The 23,050-nt window shown below is 34.7% G+C and overlaps 3 protein-coding genes across 3 annotated transcripts in view; 2 read left to right on the top strand and 1 right to left on the bottom strand.

Annotated features, from left to right (window-relative positions):
- The window catches only part of gtf2e2 (general transcription factor IIE, polypeptide 2, beta), a 21,294-nt gene extending 3,759 nt beyond the window's left edge, over positions 1–17,535 (bottom strand). Inside the window, exons 1-4 of the mRNA XM_067403415.1 lie at positions 17,369–17,535; positions 16,367–16,530; positions 2,332–2,423; positions 1,533–1,640 (exon numbers count right to left, since the gene is read on the bottom strand). Coding sequence (XP_067259516.1) covers positions 1,533–1,640; positions 2,332–2,423; positions 16,367–16,529 — 363 coding nt within the window. The 5' untranslated portion in view covers position 16,530; positions 17,369–17,535. The remainder of the gene's footprint in view (positions 1–1,532; positions 1,641–2,331; positions 2,424–16,366; positions 16,531–17,368) is intronic.
- On the top strand, positions 6,313–10,730 carry smim18 (small integral membrane protein 18). Its single transcript, XM_067405067.1, has 2 exons — positions 6,313–6,374; positions 9,644–10,730. Exon 2 carries the CDS (start codon positions 9,645–9,647, stop codon positions 9,855–9,857), a length of 213 nt encoding a protein of 70 aa, XP_067261168.1. The 5' UTR covers positions 6,313–6,374; position 9,644; the 3' UTR covers positions 9,858–10,730.
- A 286-nt stretch (positions 17,536–17,821) lies between the features above and the next one.
- On the top strand, positions 17,822–21,692 carry qdprb.1 (quinoid dihydropteridine reductase b, tandem duplicate 1). Its single transcript, XM_067404500.1, has 7 exons — positions 17,822–17,937; positions 18,170–18,262; positions 18,839–18,935; positions 19,652–19,792; positions 21,001–21,109; positions 21,197–21,280; positions 21,376–21,692. Exons 1-7 carry the CDS (start codon positions 17,842–17,844, stop codon positions 21,476–21,478), a joined length of 723 nt encoding a protein of 240 aa, XP_067260601.1. The 5' UTR covers positions 17,822–17,841; the 3' UTR covers positions 21,479–21,692.
- Positions 21,693–23,050: the final 1,358 nt, after the last annotated feature.

Below are 23,050 nucleotides of genomic sequence, written 5' to 3'. Positions count from 1 at the left end.
ACAAATTAGGTTTTTTTATCCCCCATAGAAAGCAACATAGTTACCATATTCAAGGACCAGAAAAGTAGTAAAGACATTGTTAAAACTGTCAACGTGACTACAGTGGTTCAACATTAATGTTATCAAGTGACGAGAATACTTTTGTGCGCAAAAATATATAAACAAAAATAACTTTATTCAACAATTTATTTTCTACCCTGTCCTTCTCCTATGTGGTTTCCATTGTATATACAGTGCAGCACTTCCGGGTCCTACGTCAGAACGCCGGCTCCTGCATCAGCATCACACGCATGAGTCGTGCTGCTCACGTGAACAGCGTCCGACAATAATGAGCCATTGCTTTATAACATTAAGGTTGAACCACAGTAGTCATGTTATCTATTTTAACAATGTCTTTACTACCTTTCGAGACCTTGAATGTGATAATTATGTTGCTTTCTATGGGGGCTAAAAAAAAAAAACACATGGATTATTACGTCTTTCTGTGGTTGAAATATTGATTGAGCGATTACAAGAGATATGATAAATTTCAGTTAGTTGTTCTATATCTTTCTACATATCTTCTGATGTTCATTCATGTTTATTTCATGATGTGACTAGTAATAAAAAGAAAGAGATAATCAGTTCAAGTGTGTGCCAAGTTGCCACTTCGCTTGAACAACAGCGATCTGTCACACTGCGTCGAAGAGTGCCAAAACAGAATTTATTGATTGAATTTCATAATCAAATTGACAGAATTCGAAAGCTAAGATTTTGTTTCATATCAAAAGTAACAAAGCTTATTACGTTTTATATTGAATAGGAGGCACGCTACAGTTTTGTTCATCAACTGAACACAACACAGCCCAAAAGATCAATTCTTGAAATGTAAGAATCGATATACGTTCAAAATGAGAATAGATTTTAACCGAGCCCTACTAAAATTTATAGATAAGTCACAGGCAAGAGTGAATATTTATAGAGTGTTTTATGTTTGCTGAAAGTGATGAAAGACAAAAGCAAAAACTCCTTATATTTGGATGTATTTTATGCAAATTACTATCCTTGGGCACATGGTCACTCATTTACAGTACTCCAAAATTCTAGGGGTGTCATGATTCTCCAAATCCTCGATTCAATTACATCACAGTTCGATTCGATTCTCAATTTTTACTTTTTTTTTTTTTAAAGCACAAGTTGCTATGCCATTTTTCAGACTAGACTTTAATGCTATATTATATCTGACCTTTGTTCGAAATGTACCACACTACATTGTCAAATTTAAAAATTTATTAACAACATAATGTGCTGTGACAGTCATGAAGCTCTGTGTTGCTCTGGAGGTCCAGCAATCTGTAGTCAAGGCAACTAAATGTGCGCTGCTCAGACCTTAAATAACTTTCTCTTTTACAGTATTGTACATGAGATTGTGACTTAATTTCGGTCACACCCTTAGTGCGTACACATGTGTTCTCCTGTGCGTATAGATACTGATAATCCACGCAATTATTAGTGAATGAGACCCTATGTCTCTCTCTTATGCACACACAAACCTCGCTCATAAGCCACTGTTTCTGCTTCATGCCAATGTCCAGCAGCTTGGTCTCATCCAGAATTTCATCTAAAGTCAGATGATGAGTATCACCTCTCTGGTGTCTCGTCTGAGAAAGAAAGAGAGAGAGAAAGACAAAGATGTAAAAAGAGTTTAAATGTGTCACAGCTACATCTACATCTGTGGATTACAGCCTGACAGGCTGTAATTACTGTCATGTTAGAGAGTACATCATTTCACTGTGGGAATTGCCAAGCCTGACACATACACAAAAAAAGACTGCTTATGATAATATGAAACAACTATAAAATTACTCTGACAATGTGTATTAGTCATATTAGTGTGAAATTTCACACAATGTTTATTCACGTCAGATGGAGAAACTCTTGTTAGGAGACCAAGGGAAAACTATGTTTCAGGCCTCTTTTCTGTTTTTCCAAGCACACAACATGAAAACCTTCAAATGATCAGAAGAAATCTTCATTTTAGATCACAATATTGGTAAGAATACAAGAATAGCAGTAGATGCGCTGAGTTTGGAAGACATTTCCCATGGCATTTGATGGAGGGAGCTTGTGTTTAATGACAGTGTGGATTGCTCAGCTCAGGATAATTTTATTCCCAATGTGACATTCTCTAGGTATTCTAAATTGCAGTTTTTCACTCAAATAAAGATCAATCTGTGATATGCACTAATATCATAAATAAGAAAACTGACATGACAGATACTGCAGCAAATGTTTGTTGAGTGGACCACTGGACTGTGGAAATGTTAGAAAATGTGCTTATTTTTGTATTACCTTCATGTAGTTGACAATTCGGGCCAAAACTCCAAATCTGTATCCTGAACTCCCAGAAAGTGCTTTGAGATTGAAGGAGCCATTGCTGGGATCTGAAAGATGAAAAGAGGACAAGGAGGATAAGAAGAGCAGCGATGATGGGCCCAAGCCCAGTGGCACTGCCAACCAATAGGCATTTAAAATGGGTAAACAAAAAATGACTGTGTCAAAGTCATTTGAATACACCACATTTACTGCAGCAGTTGGTGCCCATATAATCACAAACCACAACAGCCACATCCATGAGATCATTTATATTTAGATTAATTTCATAGTCAATGTCATAGGTCAATTTCAAATGAGTGCAGATTCTCATCCTAATCTGCCATGTCTGCGTTTTTCTCAGACAACCTCTATAAAAAAAATCCAGAGCAAATTACATACTGTTATTTGCACAAATCCAGTCTTAATGCGAATGTGTGTGATTGCTGATGTATTATCCTAACACTTTCCTTCATGTGTTTTTTGACCTCCCTAAGCTATCGTTCGTGGTTCGGCTAGACTATCAAACTGCTGAAATCATGTGACTTTGGCGGTACAAACCACTGATTCAAAACAAAAGATTTGTGAAGCTTCATGAAGCAGAGTTTTGAAATCGCCCATCACTAGATTTGTTTTTTTGGCACATAAAAAGTATTCTCGTCGCTTTATAATATTAAGGTTGAACCACTGTACTCACACAAACTGTTTTAAATATGTTTTTAATACTTTTATGGATCTTGAGAGGAGACAGTGACTTCACTGAGCCATCGGATTTCATCAAAAATATCTTAATTTGTGTTCCGAAAATGAGCGAAGGTCTTGCTTGTGTAGAACGACATGAGGTTGAGTAATAAATGACATTATTTTCATTTTTGGGTGAACTAACCCTTTAATGCGAATGTCTGTGATTGCTGATGTTGTATTATCCTAACACTTCTCTTCATGAGTTTTTTTACCTCCATTAACTATCGTTTGTGCACCCATCTTATGCAGCAAAAGCATGCTTTCATTTAATTTCAATATGTGTGGTATAGGATGAAAAAATAAAATTATAAACATAATAGAACCAAATCACAGAACCTGCAAAGACGATTTTAATCAGTCTCAGGTAATAGTAAGGTACATGTCTAGATTTTTCTGCTCACTTATGCAAGTTTATTTTAAACAGCCACTATTATAAAATCATAAAATTTACTTAAATAGGGTTTTTTAATAAGCTTGAATTATATCAATAAATAATTCATTTAAAGACATATGCATCGTACATGATGTTCGAAAACACAGCACATGACTTTCTGTAATGCCCATGTCTGGAAAACACACACTCTCCTCTGTACAAAAACAGAGATGTTAGGTTGTATGAATCAGTACATGAAATCACAGGTGTCAGGTAATAAGAATTGTAATTCAAATGACATTGAGAAAACTAGTCCTGTCCGAATAATGATATAGTGTCATGGCTACATAAGAGACCCAGTCATCTAGCCATCACTATTTGGCCCTTGTCACACTCGCTCAAATCCTGATGTTTGCCCATTTTTCCTGCTTCTAAACACATCAACTTTGAGGACAAAATGTTCACTTGTTGCCTAATAAATCCCACCCACTAACAAGTGCCATGATGCAGAGATAAACAGTGTTATTCACTTCACTTGTCAGTGGTCACAATGTTATACCTGATCGGTGTTATATTATATTATATTATATTATATTATATTATATTATATTATATTATATTATATTATATTATATTATATTATATTATTATATTATATTATATTATATATACACACACACAATATCTCACAGAAGTGAGTCCAAATTAGGCCCAATTAGCCATTTACTCTCCCCAGTTTCATGTGACTCAGTGTTACAAGGTCTCAGGTGTGAATGGGGAGCAGGTGTGTTAAATTTGGTATTGGGGGGGGGGGGGGGTTCAGCCTGTCAGTGCTCAGACCATACACTGCACATTGCATTAAAATGGTCTGCATGGCTGTCGTCCCAGAAGGAAGTCTCTTCTAAATATGATGCATAAAAAAGCCTGCAAACAGTTTGCTGAAGACAAGCAGACCAAGGACATGGATTACTGGAACCACATCATGTAATAAATGTTTTTCTCCAAAACACGTCGGCCACAATTATTGGCACCCCTATAATTTTTTATAAGTAAAATATCTCTGAAGTATATTCCCATTCATATTTAAATTTTTTTAGCACACCAGGGAGATCATGAACCTGAAATTGTCCAACCATGACTTCCTGTTCAAACAACACATACATCCCCACATGTTGTTTGGGAGGGTTTCAAGAAAAATCCTCTGCTCTCATCCAGAAACAATCTCCAGCATATTCAGTTGTCAGACACGACTGGAACTTCAAACGGGACCAGCTTCTATGGTCAGATGAAACTTAAAAAAAAAAAAAAAAAAAAGCTTTTTGGCAGCAAACCCACCAGATGGATTTGGTGCACACATGGATAAAAAGTACCCCATGCCCACGGTTAAATATACTGCTGAATCTTTAATGTTGTGGGCCTATTTTTCTGCTGGAGGTCCTGGACATCTTGTTCAGATTCATGGTATCATGGATTCTATCAAATACCAACTGATTTAAAAAAAAAAAAAAAAAAAAAAAAACCTGCTTCTGCTAGAAATCCAATCACGGGCCATGGTTGGATCTTCCATCAGGACGATGATCCAAATCAAACATCAAAACCAACACAAAAATGTGTCACTGAGTACAAAATTAAGCATCTGCCATGGCCGTCCCAGTCCCCTGACCTGAACCCTAAAGAAAATGAGTGGAATGAACTGAAGAGAAGCAGCACCAACATGGAACTCAGAGCTGTTATCTTGGGAAAAGGAGGTTGCAAAAAGTATTAAATAAAAGGGTGCCAATAATTGGCCGTGTTTTGGAGAAAAACATTTATTTCATAATGTGATTTCCCCCCCCACTTTCAATTATTTTCCTTCAATGAAAGGTTAGATTTTTGCTAATTTTATGATTTAAAGATCAAAAGGATAAACAATGCAGATTATCTCTCTCTCTCTCTCTCTCTCTCTCTCTCTCTCTCTCTCTCTCTCTCTCTCTCTCTCACACGCACACACACACACACACAAAACATAACTTGCATGACATTAATTTAATTTAATTTATCTAATATGGTTATATTTACTAAAGGTTTACCTTACCTTACCTTATTAAACAATAGTTTATATGTTAAAATAGATATACTGTATTTCATCCCCAGTGTAAATAAGCCAGTGAAATTAGAAAAAGTCAAGCATCACTCAGCTATGTCACAAGAGAAAAGACTAGTTTCATGCCGACTTGTTTATTCGGATGGGAAAACTTTTGGTATATTTAAATGAGCAGAAAGGGAAGAGGCTGAGAAAATAAATACTGAGAATATAAAAAAAAAAATATCAGCTAGATCCAAAAATTTTATTGTTTTGTTCTAATCCATCATTAGCATGTACAGGAATGTGGTTTAAAAAAAAAAAAAAACTTTACTCTGAATCTAATGCATAACTGGACAAAAACAGAACAATGACGTCATATTTCTCAGATATTCTTTTTGATTGTCAGTGCTCATTCTGTTTCCAAACTAGCTTTCGCCATCTCAAGCTCCTTGTAACTGGTGAAAAGAATACTTTCCTCAGTGGCGTTTAGCTCTAGCATCACATCCTTTTCCTCCTCCACACCCTGCTCTCAACCCCTGGCAACGGGAGCACAGCCAGTCTCAGCCGCATCTTGGCATTGACTCATGAATGATTCATTGTGTGGGCGGGACCTAACACTGACAGCAGATGCATTACATTAGGTTGGATGGCTGATACTCTGAAAGACAGGACAACCAACCAATGGTGTCAAAGCAGAGACTCAGACCGGCCAGTGCAATACACGGTTACAGATTAAGGTGGGGCAGGGAAAAAGAGAGAGAGCGTGAGCGGCAAGAAAGACAACACAGAGAGAAGCAAGAGGCTGCTCCATCACCCTGCATCCCAGACACTCACACCCAGGTACGTCCTGCTTTTATATCACACAACACAAATGCAACTAATAATGAAATTATTAGCTCACACAAGCTAAAACATCTCAGTTTTCTACAAATTTCAAATGATTCCTTTAGTAATTGTCTCTTCATATTGAGAATATGCATCACCAAGGCATGCAGCCATACTAAAATGCAAATAAAAATTAAAAGGCACATTTTGTGTCACAAACACAAATTGAAATTCAAACATCGGATCTTGGTCATAAGTGTGCCTGTACACAAACTTACATTGCACACAGATTGCAAGATCCAGACAGTTGAAGCTGACTGTGCAATTCTAGATCTTTACACTAGTCAGCATCAAACTGATTGTACTGAATATGTAATAAGTAAATCTCATCCATTATCACCTACAATTCTAAGGACAAACACAGGAAATAAGCTTAAAAGAGATGTAGCACAGTACTAAGGGATACTTGGGGTGGGGGTCTCTGGAGACCAGGACAAGTAGAAGCCATCTGTCTGTTTCAGATAAGACTTGGTGTGTGTGTGTTTTGGGGGGGAGGGGGGTGAGTCTACAAGAGTTAATAAAAAGTCACAGGACCAGGTCTCCGAAATGAAGCTTTATAAGAATAAAATAAATCCTGTGAAACATTAGTAACAAATGAATGTGAAAAGAAGTTTAAATCTCTTGTGGAGATGCAGGACTCTCATCTGTAAGTCCTAGGTGGATTGAAAGTGAAGCTGTATTCCTGCAGCGTATCGTATGTGCTCAACAATACACACGTAGGAAATGCTTTCACATAGCTCACGTTACAGTTAACCCAATTACATCTAAATACCTATTGCATTCCTGACAAGATCCTGCTTTGGTGACCTATGCAATACAGAAAACCTTTGAAAAATCTTCAGATTGAATTTTAAAGTCCATATAAATATATCAAATTATCTGAGAAATGTTTTAAAAGCCTACATCTAAATAATGGAATATGTAGTTTTTCAGCTTCCGCTCTGCTCTAAACCTACACAACACACACAATGACCACTTAACCAAACTAGGTCAGCTGATTCATCTCAATTCATGTCTCTAGTATGGCTCCATCCCATTTTGCATGCTATTTGCCCTACATAATATGCAAGATTAGGATTAGTCCATCCCAAACCAAAGTACATTGAAAATAGTATGCTTAAGCTGCCTGGATGGTATACTATACTTGTACTATACTAAGTGGATTTTCAAAGCATGTATCTGTACATGCTTTTTGGGCTGATAATATATTTTAATATCACCAAAAGTCTTTAGTTTTATCATATTTATAAAAAGATACATACGCTGTACCGAGTCTTTCCGAAAACAGCCGAGTGCCTGGAGGCGTGTCGTTGTAAACTATCAGTTTCTATGGTTATTTTAATGACAATTATCGAGAGTACATCAATGTAATGCGCGAGAACGAAACTCTCAGCTCCACTTAACACTGGGTTCTTTGGGAAGCAAGGTTATCTTTCCCTCACAACCAAAAACACACTTCTTTGGTGACATTGTTGATTTTGTGAAGTTCTGTGACGTGTGCTGCCGATGACTTCCGTAAAGCCAAACGCCCATCTGGGAGAAGTGCCCATACAAGGAATCCCGCCCCCATTTACATCACTCAGGCCCATACGGGAAACCCAACTCTCTGATAATCCAACTCTTTAACAGTGTAAATAAGTCAGAATGCATGAAATAGCATTATAAGTGTTTGGCAAAGAATATAGGTGCGTCCCAATTTGCGTACTTATGCACTATTCTATGATGTTTTTAAGGATAAATAGTGCAAGTAGTGTGTTCACACTGAAAATTCCAAAAAGAAAAAGTACACTTTAAATACCCGGATGATGCACTAAATGAACAGAAAAAATGAAGTGTGGAATGTTGGACACTTCTAGCACTCAACTGTCGCAGCGTTAATTACGTAGCAGAGGGTGAGAGGGTATCAGACTCTGATGTTAAATGACAAAATAACCTTGTACAATTCATGCACTACATGGATGAGTACATAGTGCACAAGTACATAGTGTATAAGTGCATAGTGCGTCATTTGGGACGCAACTTATGAGTTTAAGCAACCAAAGTACATTACCGTACCCGGTAATACTTTAATAGTTTTCAAATAATTTTACTTAATACTTTTATTCAGCAAGAGTGCATTAAATTAATAAAAATTGACAGGAAAGACTTTTACATTGTTGCAAAAAAATTTATTGAAAATAAATGCTGCTCTTTTGAACTTTCTATTTATAAAAGAATCCTGAAAAAAAATGCCCATAATTCCACATAAATATTAAGCAGCACAACTGTGTTCAACAGTGATATTATTATTATTATTAATAATAATAATGTTTCTTGAGCAACAAATCAGCATATTAAAATGGTTTCTGAAGGATGATGTGACACTGAAGACTTGAGTAATCATGCTGAAAATTTAGCTTTGCCATCACAGAAATATATATATATATATTTTAAATATATGCTATTATGAATTGTAATAATATTTCATATTACAGTTTTTACTGTATTGTTTAACAAATAAATGCAGCCTTGGTGAGCTTAAGAAACTTCTTTCAAAAACATTATAAAATCTTACTAAACCTAAACTTGTGAATGGCAGTGTAGTTGTGTATAAGCCTAATACTTACTAATACTAAACTAAAATAATAATTCTTAATAATAATTAATTATTAGTAATTATTTTAGCATTAACACAAACAGTAGAAGCAATTTTATGATACAGTAGTACGTCCCAATACTTAATGTCTTTCTACTGTATAGATTTACAGTGCAAATCTATACGTTTTTCTAAGGAGACTAATTGATAAACAACTATAATAGTCGATAGTCAAATATTCTGAAGTAATTCCTGAATAATAATTATGGCTTTGGGTAAACTTGTTCCAAATAAGATGCGTTTCTTTAGAGTAGTAAGCTACAACTCGCATGGTGTACTGAAAACCTACTCTTACTCTGCAAGATACTCAAAAACAATGAGTTGCAATTGCAATGCAACGACTAAAGATGTCTGACTGACAGCTAAAGTACAGTATGAAAAAAAAATACTGTGCCTTTGAGGATGCTCTAAACTATGTCCTTTTCTCATCAACACCAAAAAATACAAATTTACATGTGGAAACCATCATTCAATCTGTCAATCACTCTGCCTCTAGCTCCTTTTTCATCTCTATTCATACCCACACATTATTCAACCCTTCCTCATCTTCCTCTTTAACAACTGACTATATTTATCGGTCTCTCTGCAGTATGAACATGTCCAGCAGTTCTGCTCTGATCCAGCAGATCTATCCCTTCCATGATGGCTGGAATGTTGCCTGCTTCATCATTCTCCTTCTCTTCATCCTCACCATCCTCTCCCTCGCCACACTGGCATTCCTCTACGAGCTGCTGGACTGCGGATGCTTCACCAAAACCAAAACTGTTCGTGATCTGCGCCGCCAGCACGAAGAGGTGGTTTAGTTGTAACCATGGTGACAGCGGACACGTCTCCAAAGGAACCGCAACAGTAGATTGGTGGAAAAGGCTGTAAATTTGGACAGAGCTCTTCGCCAGAATGGAGTCCTTTAAAAACAGGCCAGATATGTACAGAGACAGAAGCACTCTACTCCCATTTGCTCCAACAGCAATAGCACAGGTGTCTTGATGGCTTAAAATATTAAATGAGATTTACATCAGAAAGAAAGGAAATATTTGCTTGTATGTGCACGTCATGGTTTCCTTTGCATATAGTCAGTATTCCAGTACTATTGTGTAATGAGTCGACTATATAAAGCTGTTGAATATTTTGAGATGTGTTTACATGAATATTTCCCTTTGTGTGGGATGACAAACAGATTACATGTCAGCATTGTGGAATTCATAAGCTACATAAAGTATGAATTGACTACTTAAAGCAAATATTTACACACTACAGTTGGAGTAAAGGGAACGTTTATGTGTATATTTACATTCACTGTTAGATGAGATTTAATATGTGAATAATTGTTATGTATAATAATAGATCTATATTCAAAATCAAACTAAAGGCCAATTATTGCATCTTTGCAAATGCCTTAAAAATGTGTAATTAAAATTATGTAATAAAAATCATAAGCACAAAAAATGTGTAGTTTGCATTAGGTTTACAGAAGATATCATGAGCTGATAAAAGTAAATTTAAAAATTAAAATCAGGCCTTTCCTTGAGCACCCTGATCACATTCAGGACCTAGACTAATCAGTGGTGTAGCAGCTGAATATAACAGAAGAAAAAGCAAGACAATTCTACTGGCCTAAAATTCACAAATCATCATGAGAGCTAGATATAATTTGATTGAAAATTATGAATGTCACTAAAAATAACAATGTAGCTGGTTTTTGGTTCTTTAATATCAGGTGTACTGGGGAAAAAAATAAATAAATAAATAAAATCTCACTTTTTGACACCCAACAACACTATATTCACAGGTTTATTAAATATATTGTTTGGAAAGTTACTCAACTTATGTAACTCTAAATGTAAAGACCAAAACAAAAAAAAAACATCTTTGCACATTTGTATGTATATGTATATGTATATGTATATGTATATGTATATGTATATATGTGTATATAAGGCCAACAACAGCAGCAAACAGAAATCATTAGTGTTGTTATTATAACATAAAACATGTCTTAAACAAAAAAAAAATAACCATGCCAGTCCATGTTCCACTATGGATCTTTATATTTTGTTGTAGGACTATATGAGTTTTCATAACTATCTCTGCTTGGGTAACTCTATAAACAAAGGTTGACCAGACACCAGCCGGGATGCCCATGATGAAGGTTTTATAACTTGAGAATTGCTTTTAGATGTTAGGCTCACTGACAGAAAATTAAGTATCCTGACTCAGTGCTATTCTAACTATTGTCACTGGTATTACTCTGAACAGCATGAGAAGGTTGTGGTTTCTTTGTCACTGCAAGCTGAAATGCAGATATTTTTATTTCATATTTGAGAAAATAGGATTGAAAAAAAAAAAAAAAAAAAAAAAATAAGTATAATGGTTTAGATTTAGATATACCAAGGCCATTTAAATACTGATAAAATGTCCATACAGTTAATATCTTCATATTAGGGATGCAATGATTTGATTTTTTGGGGCCGATGCAGATTTTATTGGCAGATACCGATACACTTCCTCTCTTATTTGAAATTTTGTCATCAAAATAGATAGTATATTTTAATGTAGGTGTTTTTGAACTTTACTAGCAGGTTTATTGCTGCATCATCAAATAATTTTTAATGAACATGGATTGGATTAGGGCTGCAACAAACGATTATTTTGATAGTCGATTAATCTATCGATTATTAGAACGATTAATCGAATAAACATTGATTATTGCACTGATTAATCAGTAATCTTTGTTTGATTATTTCACTTTAGCAATTAGTTAACATATTGAGTTATGCTGTACTTCAACTAGTAAATAAAACAAGAAAATCACTTCAGCTTTTGAAAGTGTATTTTTAATGATTTTCAAGCCAACTGAACAGACCAATATCCTTCAGGGTTTCTTTCCCCCTCAGAAGTCATCAATAGTCCAACTGTTACAATGACTGATACTGTGTTTTTAAGTCTGGGAATTGTAATACCTTTTTAATAACAGTAAAAATATTAATGTAATTGTGTGTTTTTTTGTTTTTTTTTTGTTTTTAAATGCCCCTCTCTAGATAAAATTATATTATATATATATATATATATAGACACACACTAACTATCGAGTTTATGGTCATTGAATGGCTGAGGTAAATGTTACATTATGTGTGATATATTTGTTTGCAAGTTTTATTGACTTCTTTCTGCGGTTAAAACTCCCATTAAGTGACTACATCACAGATGGATTCATTTCAGTAAGTTCAGTAAGTTAAGTAGTTTTTGATGTTCATTCATGTCTATTTCGCGCAGTAATAGAGAGGAATAGGTTCACAAGCCGCTTGAACAGAGGTGTTACAGCGATCTGCCGCTCCAAGTTAAACAGCGTCACAACCACAAGTATTGTTTGAATCCCGTAGTAAAATTGACAGAATTTAAAAGCTGAGACTTAGTTTTATATCAAAAGTAACCTTATCTGTCGGGGCGTGTTGTCTGTGTCCTCTTTGCTCTGCGATGCATCTTTCACTGTGTGGGACGTGTGGCGTGAGAACAGTGAGTTTGAATGACAGTTGGTGGCCCTGCATGACAGTATTCTGTAGTTATGCTAAACGTTATGTTTGTTATGTTTATGCTATGTTAATCTGCCACATTTAACTGGTTCGACTTCGTTTGCACTATGTACTAAGGTGACCAGATTTCTGAAATGGAAACCGGGGACATTTCCTATTTGAGTGTTCAAAATATCACCCAAATCTCATTTGTTATTATCTATTAATTAAAAAACGGGGACATTTTTTATTTTTTTTTTTATTGTTGTGGGTTCCAAATTTTAAATTAATAAATATTATGATTTAAGGATTTTTGGTCTGGTTTTAATACAATTCACCAAAATAACTAGCCAGTAGGCCTGCCTACAAAAAAATATAAAACTATTGCACTATTTTGAAAAATCACATTACAAAATATGAGATATATAACAAATAATATTTGAAACATTTATTATTGAATTTAACATTTTTAATTTCATGAGCTATTTATACTGTACAAAATTACAACTTTTGTCCAATGACGTTTTAATTTTCTGTTAACAGCTTTACTGTCATGAAAGGAGCTTTGTTGTAGTATTATTGTATTCTAGTTTTAAGTTAATAAAATGTAGGTTACATAATTTCCCAGTGTAATTTGTAAAATGTTCTGTATACCTCCTCTAGGGGGGTCCGGGGGCATCACTGTAGACTATTTTGCTGCTTTATAAAGGCACAAAGCCATATCACGGTTTTCGATTTTAGTTTGTTGGCAAAATACAATGTAGAGACGATTTATGTTTTAAATTTTCGGTTCATTATGAAACGGTGGCTGCGCACAGTGTCATTAATGGGAAACACTGAATGAATATTTAGCTGATAAATGTGCTAAAGTTGTCATATCAGTTGTTATGTCATAACAAAAACCCAACTGGACCGAAAGAGAGTCTCGAGGCCTAGCGCTGCTGAGTGAGTGACAGGAGGCGTGTCTGTGTTCAGCTGCGGTGTGTGTGAACTCGCTGCCGGTGTATATGGATACTGTAGAAAAGCGGTATTGAACTGTTTAACATATTTCAATAAAGAGATATGTTCAGAAAAAAATATATATTTTGACAGTAGTATTAAGAAACCTCTATGCTGTAAGCTGGCCAGACTCTTTTGCAATGTATTTGTGGATTATTTTGAAGGAGATATAAAACGGGGACATTTCCGGGGACAGCTCCAGTCGGGGACAGAGCACCAAAAACCGGGACTGTCCCCGGAAAACGGGGACGTCTGGTCACCCTACTATGTACTCCAAAGCACTGACTTCTTTTGGATTGGATCCGGGAAGGCTGCATTACAGTAATGCGCTACAGCGCCCCACTGGTAACACTGCGTTATTGTAGGCAAGCGACTATTTGACAACAAAAATATTTTTCGACAATTTTTTATTGTCGACGTTGTCGATAATGTCGAATAATCGTTTCAGCCCTAGATTGGATCCATTTAACTTTCAGCAGGCCTACATAAAAACAACAGGACAAAGATACATATGAAATAAAGGTAGGTTTTTAGGTAGGTTTAATAGTTTTCAGGTACAGAAATAAAGTAAACAAATGTAAAATAGCACTGCATATATTGTGATTTATTGACTTTACACAGACTTTATTGTGATTAATCTTCTAATTTGTTTTTGTATACATTTTAATATTTTTTTGTAAGTTTAAATATGTATGAGATCTGCACTATCTCCTTTACTAAGGTGGGACTCTTATTCTGACGGGTGTTCTAGTCTACGGACCGACAAGGAGAGCAAGCATTTCTTCAGTTATTTTGCAGATTTAAAGTTTGTCCGTTTATAAAGCATCCCCTGAAAAGGCATAAGATCTGTATGTAGTTAGTTGTAATAAGTGTTTTATGTAATTCGCTGTATGTTGATGAAAATGCAATGGAGAGAGGGAGAGTTTAATGTGCACTTCTTGTGCTCTGTAATGTTTAACTTTTGTGGTGATTTGTTTGGAGTGAAACAAAACGGACACAAAATTAATAAAACATCAGTACAATTTTGGTCATCATTCAGATGGGGTCCACCACACTTATGAAAGTTACAAAAGTTATTTAGTCAAGAATAGTGTGCGAGCTTTTGTTATTTGATTAACATTAAAGCGCAGACAGCAGCGCTAGGATTACGCAACAGTCATTATACAGCCCAGTGCCTTCAGACGGTTAATTTATAATATATCTGCCTTTTTCCTGCTACAGCAGATATGCCGATGGTTGTAAATTGAGCAAAAATCGGCCGATACATCGGTATATCCCTACTTCATATGATATAAAAAAGATATACAGTACAGTCCAAAAGTTTTGAACCACTAAAATTTTTGATGTTTTTAAAAGAAGTTTCGTCTGCTCACCAAGGGTTCTTTTATTTAATTAAAAATACAGTAAAAAACAGTAATATTGACAAATTATTAAAATAACTGTGTACTATTTAAATATATTTGACAAAGTAATTTATTCCTGTGATGCAAAGCTGAACTTTCAGCATCATTACTCCAGTCTTCAATGTCACATGATCCTTCAGAAATCATTCTAATATGCTGATTTGCTGCTCAATAAACATTTATGATTATTTTCAATGTTGAAAACAGTTGTGTACTTTTTATTTCAGGATTCCTTGATGAATAGAAAGTTCAAAAGAACAGCATTTATCTGAAATACAAAGCTTCTGTAGCATTATACACTACCGTTCAAAAGTTTGGGGTCAGTAAGAATTTTTATTTTTATTTTTTTGAAAAGAAATGAAAGAAATGGATACTTTTATTCAGCAAGGATGCATTAAATCAATCAAAAGTGGCAGTAAAGACATTTATAATGTTACAAAAGATTAGATTTCAGATAAACACTGTTCTTTTGAACTTTCTATTCATCAAATAATCCTGAAAAAAAATATTGTACACAAATATTTTGTACAATTGTACACATTAAATGTTTCTTGAGCAGCAGATCAGCATGTTAGAATGATTTCTGAAGGATCATGTGACACTGAAGACTGGAGTAATGATGCTGAAAATTCAGCTTTGCCATCACAGGAATAAATTACTTTGTGAAATATATTCAAATAGAAAACAGTTATTTTAAATTGTAATATTTCACAATTTTACTGTTTTTACTGTATTTTTAATTAAATAAATGTAGCCTTGGTGAGCAAACGAAACTTCTTTTAAAAACATTAAAAACATTAGTGGTTCCAAACTTTCGGACTGTACTGTACATACACTACAGTTCAAACATTTGGGGATGGTAAGATTTTTTTAATGTTTCCGAAAGTCTCTTATGCTCACCAAGGCTGCATGTATTTGATAAAAAATAAAATAAAGAATAATATTTTGAAATATTATTACAAATCAAAATAAAAATGTTCTATGTAAATGCATTTTAAAATGTTACAATTTATTCCTGTGATGTCAAAGCCGCATTTTAGCAGCCATTCCAGTCACATAAGCCGTCAGAAAACATCTCTTATTATAAAAGTTGAAAAGAGTTGTGATGCTTTTTGCTTTTTTTATTTTTGTGGAAACCATATTAAATTGTTTTTCATAATTCTTTGATCAATACAAAGTTAGAAAGAACAATTTTTATTTTTAAAAAAAGAAACCTTTTATAAAATTATAAATGTCTTTGTCACTTTTAATTGCTGAATAAAAGAAGAAAAAAAAAACATTACTGACTTCAAACACTTCAATGCTAGTGCATTTTGATGACGCACAGCCAGAGAGTTATTGAGACTTGGTGAGGAGTGAGTCAATTCCAAAGATTACAAACACACACATGTACTTTCTGACCTGTGTTGTTTTTGGAGGATGATGATGACTCTTTGTCTGGTCTGCTCTTTTTCTTCTTGGAGGATCCAGAGGCCTCAGATGTTGCTGATCTCTTCTCTACTGCAGGATTAGATAGGGCTCTCTTTTTAAAGAGCTCTCGCTCTTTCAGCAGAGCTGGATCCATCCTACACAAATCACAACACAAACAATTATTCGACTGATGTCAATGTTATAAACGTATATAAATTATTCATTTTCACCAATGACATTATAAATGTTGCTGGCAATTTAATAAAAAAATAACAATAATCAAGGATCTACATAACTAAACAAATGCTATAGCAGTATAGCATTAGTATGGTGCAAGTCAAAACTATGAATTTGTGCACTATTAAACCAACAACTGAAAATAATACAAAATACAACTATAAATATGTGCATTATTAAACTACAAACTATTAACCGAACGTTTATATTTGGTTACCTGCTACCAATCAAAGGTTTGGATGCTCTTACTAATTATTATTATTTAGACTTAAGAATAAGAAAGCAATAATAATCATAATCAGCCTGATTTTCATGTAGTAACGTTATCTGGTCCAATTAATTCGTTTAATAAACACTTTTTTTGGTTTGTACAGATTTTTTTTGTGTGTGTATATAAGTTCTCTACACATAGTGGTGGATGTCTTCGGACTGTGTAAACATTAATTTCATCTTTCATCTAGAGATTAGACACAATCTAATGCACATTCATCTAACCTAGCAGAAATATTTGAGGTCAAATGGAAGTTTAGCCATATCTAACATACTGAGTTTAATTACTTAATTAACTTACAGCTAACGGGACAGTAAATATCTAACACCTTATAACTTTTATATTTCATAAGATATTTAATATAACAACAACAAAAATAAAAACATAATAACCACAACTAATAAATGAGCCAGAAACACCTTACATCACATACAACATGCAGCAAAACATTCAAAACATAATGAAGGAGTAACTATGAGCATTACCTGAATATTTCACTGCCTTCTCTCTCAGAGAGAAACAGTTTAGGTAAAGATTAAATATTATTTTAAGCGACCATATGCTGTCAGCTTAGTGATAAAGCTAAATGAGAAGCTTGTCAAGGAATGCTAACGACGCTGGCTACACAGCTACATGAATTTCCTGCGGAAAAGCGACCTTCTTCTTCTTTGTTTTTAATTGTGGTTCGCAAAGACGTCCTGTGCCACCTGCTGGTCAAACAGAGTATTACTTGTGTTGTGCCGAACTTGACATATATTGGTCTTAGTAAAATATTTTCAAGCATTCAGCTGGGGAAAAAATAAATAAATTGATGATAAATTCATACAAACATTTTAAAATGTCTGAACAACAACCAACTCTAGTAAAATTCTAGTTGCTCCTCTCATCTTTTCCAGTAGGGGGCGCATGTGAAGATTTCTTTGCATAACACGGTTTCATGTGCTTCTGAAGAAAGAGCATGGCAGCTACAGAAGCAGCTCATAAAGTGATTGTTTACGGAGGAAAGGGAGCTCTGGGCTCTGCATGTGTGCAATACTTCAGAGCTAAAAATTGGGTAAGTTGTCTCAACCCAAACTACAACTCACGTAATTGAAAATAAATTGCTTTTTTATTGTGCCATCAGACATGCTCCATGTGTTTAAGTGATAATTAATGTTGTTAATAATGTTGTTTGTCACAGTTACCAGTGTCATGCATTTTTTATTAAATATACCTATAAATTGCATTTCTTGTTGCCTGTCAATAAGGTCGATAATGGAATTTAAGCTGTGTTTTGTGATTTACAGTGGGTTGCCTCTATAGATCTCAATGCCAATGAAGAAGCCAATGCAAATGTTACAGTTAAGATGACTGAATCCTTCACTGAGCAAGCCAGTCAGGTACACTGTTTAAAAAAAGACATTTTATGTATGACAATTGTCAAATATGGCACTAGCAACACCAGGGTCATGGGTTTGATTTCCAGGGAGTCCATGAACTTATAAAAAGTGTATGTCTCCAACCAATGTAAGTTTTTTTGGATAAAAGCAAATGTTGCAATGCTTCTGCATGTACATTTCTGTTCATACGTATATATATATATATATATATATATATATATATATATATATATATATATATATATATATACATACATACGCACACATATGTCAATTCTTTATCAGGTTACTATATATATATATATATATATATATATATATATATATATATATATATATATATATATATATATATATATATAGTGGCAGTAACTACCATTTATTTTAATTGACTTAATGGGCATGGATTTTGAATTTCGACCCATGCAGATATTCATGTAATTCCTAAATATTGGCTGATTTCTTTGTCTGTCTCTAATCAAGGATCAACATACTTTGGATTCATAATATTGTTTGATGTGTTCAAAAATGTTACATCTCTGTCTTTCTTTTTTTTTATATATATATTTCCGTTAGGTGACAGCTGATGTTGGTGAGCTGTTAGGTGAAGATAAAGTTGATGCCATCTTGTGTGTGGCTGGAGGTTGGGCAGGAGGCAGCGCCAAGGCCAAAAGTTAGTACATACTTAGTACATGCACAAACAGAGGCCACACATGAAAGTGAAAGTAAAATGAAAGTGATGTGACGTGACGTGTAGCAAAGTATGGTGTCTGTGTCCCATACTTGGAATTTGTGTTCTGCATTTCACTCATCCAAGTGCACACACAGCAGTGAGTATTGAACACACACCTGGAGAAGTGGGCCGAGGTTTTTGCTGCGGCACTCTGGGAGTAATTGGGAGTTAGGTGCCTTGCTCAAGGGCACCTCAGTTGTGGGTAATGAGAGTAAAAGAGAGCGCTGTTCATTCACCCCCCCCCACCTACATTTCCTGCCGGCACTGATACTCGAACCCGCGACCTTCGAGTTACTAATCCGACAGTCACTTTCATTTTTCACGTTCACTTTCTATCATTTTAAATCATGCTGAGGCCCCTTGGAAGTTCCCAGTGGGCCCCGGCCTCTTAATTGAGAACCGATGATTTATGGCACACTAAATCTCAAGTCGAGAACTTTGTCACATCTTCTAAAAGCCCAAAACACTTCACAAATGCACACATTCTAGCTATGCAAAATTAATCTTTTGTTATTGCTTTCTGGAATGTATTGCATTCTCAGTATTGTCACAAGGAGGGACTAATCTCTTAAGTCTAATTCTGTCCCAGAAGTGAGCATTTTTAGTTATTATTATATTAGTTTATACTTTATATGAATGTATTCTATGTGCCTCAGCTCTGTATAAGAATGCTGATCTGATGTGGAAGCAGAGTGTGTGGACCTCCACAATTTGCAGTCACCTAGCAACCAAACACCTGAGAGAGGGGGGGTTGCTCACACTAGCTGGGGCTAAAGCAGCACTGGGTCCAACAGCAGGTATGCTTGTATTTACTCCCTGACCTTTACAGTATATATATATATATATATATATATATATTATAACATAAGCATAAGCAATAAGGTACGAGAGGACATGCTGAATTGTGTGCTGTGAATACAGTCACGTCCGAAGGGCGTTGTTAAGCATGAAGAAGAGTGCCTGCATCCCTTCCGTTTCTCGTACCTTATTGCCTTTATAAAATGGTTCCCACACAATATTACTTTTCTGAAGCAAAATCATTAAATTCTGTCGTTCCGCCATAAAAAGAGTCCCGGATTGTGACTAAAATGCAAGACTATTTTTCTAGATGTAATGCCTCATCTCATGGAACTGTTCTCATGACCAGTGTCAGTAATTTTTTTACACAATTTCCTCACATACATACATACAAATGCTTGTCTCTCAGCATGAGAAAACATCCATTTTACATCTTATAGTTCAAAGTTCACCTAAGAATCATCATTAAACGGTATACCTCGATGAACATACAGTACCATTTCTGAAACAGAAAGCTTTTAAATAATATTCCGTCCACACACACATAATTTTGCATTTTTGTATTGGGATATATTGTGACACGATGTATTGTTACACTCCTAAAAGTAAAAGTAAAAACACTTAAAAGTACCTTAGTAAAAACCTGTAATAGCTAGTTAATAATATAAAAACACCAACCAATACATTCTCACCTGTGAAAGGCAATCTCATTTCTTCAGGAATTTTAAATCTCGCAGTTTCACAACCAGAAGCTGTGCAATGTTGTGGCATCATTGATTCTCACTGTTAGTGATGACACGCTGACCGTTCCGACCTGTCTTGGCCGGTTGAATGTGGCATCTACGTATACATAACTATGCACAGATCTAGTCTTTTAAGTTAGTCATCCAAGACTGATCATAACTGTTTGTTTTTTTTTTAAATCAGTTACATAAAAAGGTAGATAATTTGAATCCAAGAAGTAAGACTGATTAGTCCTAACTAATTACTAATTGGTCAGACAGTCTTAACTTAGCGGCTATGTTTATGCAACTGGCCCCTGTTCGGTGAAGCGCATGACCATGCTTTATCATAAATAAATCATAGCTATTGACCAATCATCAATGACCAGAACTCTCTGTTTATTTATGTATGTATGTTCGTGTGTGTGTGTGTATGTGTGTATATATATCAGTATCAGTACAGTTCTCTCTCATTGTCATTGTAGGATGCATTGGTTATGGTATGGCTAAGGCAGCAGTACATCAGTTGTGCCAAAGTCTGAGCGGGGCAAATAGTGGTCTTCCTCCGGGATCTGCTGCAGTAGCAATACTCCCGTAAGGAACAACAGTAGACCAAGTAACTTATTTACATCCATGCAAATTTTTCTGGTTTTAAAGACGACTAATAATTACTCATTTTAGAGTGACTTTGGATACACCTATGAATAGAAAGTTCATGCCAGATGGTGATGTCAGTTCCTGGACACCACTAGAGTACATAACAGAGTAAGTATGTATATTTGGGAGCATCTGTAGTTTTAGGTGATTGTGTAGGTTGATGTGTGTGTGGACAAAGCCATGATGCATTTCCTGCATTTTAGGCTGTTCTATAAGTGGACTACAGGAGACAACAGACCTCCTTCAGGTACTCTGATGCAGCTTGTTACTGCAGATGGAAAAACAGAAGCTACACCGATGTTATGATCAATTTGATGTGATGTATGGTAATCAAAACCCTTCAAACCAAGCCAATAACCCACCACTGTCTCTGCATTAGTGATACGTTTTACCTTGCTGCCTTTTTGTTTACATGTAAACATCAAATCACTGTAAATCCTAACTCCTAATAGGATAGTTGCATAAAATTGATATAAAGATATTGTTTTGTAAATGTGATGGCAAATTAAACTGGTTTATTCTGATGAATGTTGTTTCTTTTTTTTTTTTCTTCTTTTTTTTTTGTCTTTATCAAATTTGACAGTCAGTCTGTTTCTCACCATTGGGTGGCGCTGATGATCAATTTAAATACAGGTTCTCCTTTGAGTCCGTACAGTCAAAAAAGTAAACTTTATGATCTGACTAGAAAAGTGAGTCAGCATTAAAAAAAATTGCATTTTGTAAGTAATGCAGATTTTTGTGATAACTATCAGATATTAATTTAGAGGTAGTGAAGTAGTTGCCTTATCTTTTTAAAGTGGACTTTATTGTAACAAAGTACAACAATAAATAGATCCTGAAATTAGCCTTTAATTTTCAGTAATTTAGATTAAATGGAAACATTAAAATGGGTTCCTGACCTACTAGAAAAGAGATGCACTTGATGATAAAGAAACAAACAAAGAAAAGGGTTATTTGAAATAAATTCCATATTTTTAGGAGCAGCAAAGACGTCATTTCAATCACCATTACACTCATAATGAGTTCATTTTGCATGTAAACAGTATATTTATTTATTAGCTTAAATGGCTACAGTTAAAAAAAAAAAATGTAAAAACTTTATGATTTTAATGTTTTTCAACACTTGACGACACATTCTCTCCTGTCTAAATCACTATAAAAACATGACACACATGAGAACAGAGATGCATTTTCCTGTTGCTATGCATGATTTGTAATGTCACTTGAGAATGCTATTCCAGGAAAGAATTTATTGTGGTTTTTGAATTTAGGGTACCTTTCTCTATAAATCTATACTAAACATCCAGATGAGTGCTGGGAAGTGCTATTTGCTGCCTGAAAAAAATCAAGACATGCCCTAATGTTTGCCCTGAAATTGAAAATTCTGTAATTTACTCACTCTCATGTTCTCAAACCCATTATATATATATATATATATATATTAGTAGTGAATGTGAACTGTTCTGTATTTCAAGCCATATGATAGCTATGTAAAGAAAAGACTCAAATTTATTCACTGGAAATCCCCTCTGCTCTCAAATGATATTCATGCAATTTGAATAATCACTTAGACAGACCAGAACAAGAATACTAGTGAGAGGCAGTTAATACACCTTTTGCATTACAAAAAATAATTTACTCACCTTTTTTATTGTTTACCAGTGTATTATTGCAGCATTTAAAAAACATTATGGTAACAGGTTAATGTATTATGTATGAATGTGGTAACATTGAAGTAACAATGAATAATTTGAATAAATATCTTTATAGCAAGTATTAATCTAGGTTAATGTTATTTCTGCATATATTAATACATTTAACATTTAATTTGTATAAATTAACATTATTTAATGTGTATGAGCATGAATTCCCTTTAAA

Source organism: Chanodichthys erythropterus, chromosome 12 (assembly GCF_024489055.1).
Source record: "Chanodichthys erythropterus isolate Z2021 chromosome 12, ASM2448905v1, whole genome shotgun sequence".
Classification (NCBI taxonomy): Eukaryota; Metazoa; Chordata; class Actinopteri; order Cypriniformes; family Xenocyprididae; genus Chanodichthys; species Chanodichthys erythropterus.
This window is presented reverse-complemented; position numbering and strand designations above follow the sequence as displayed.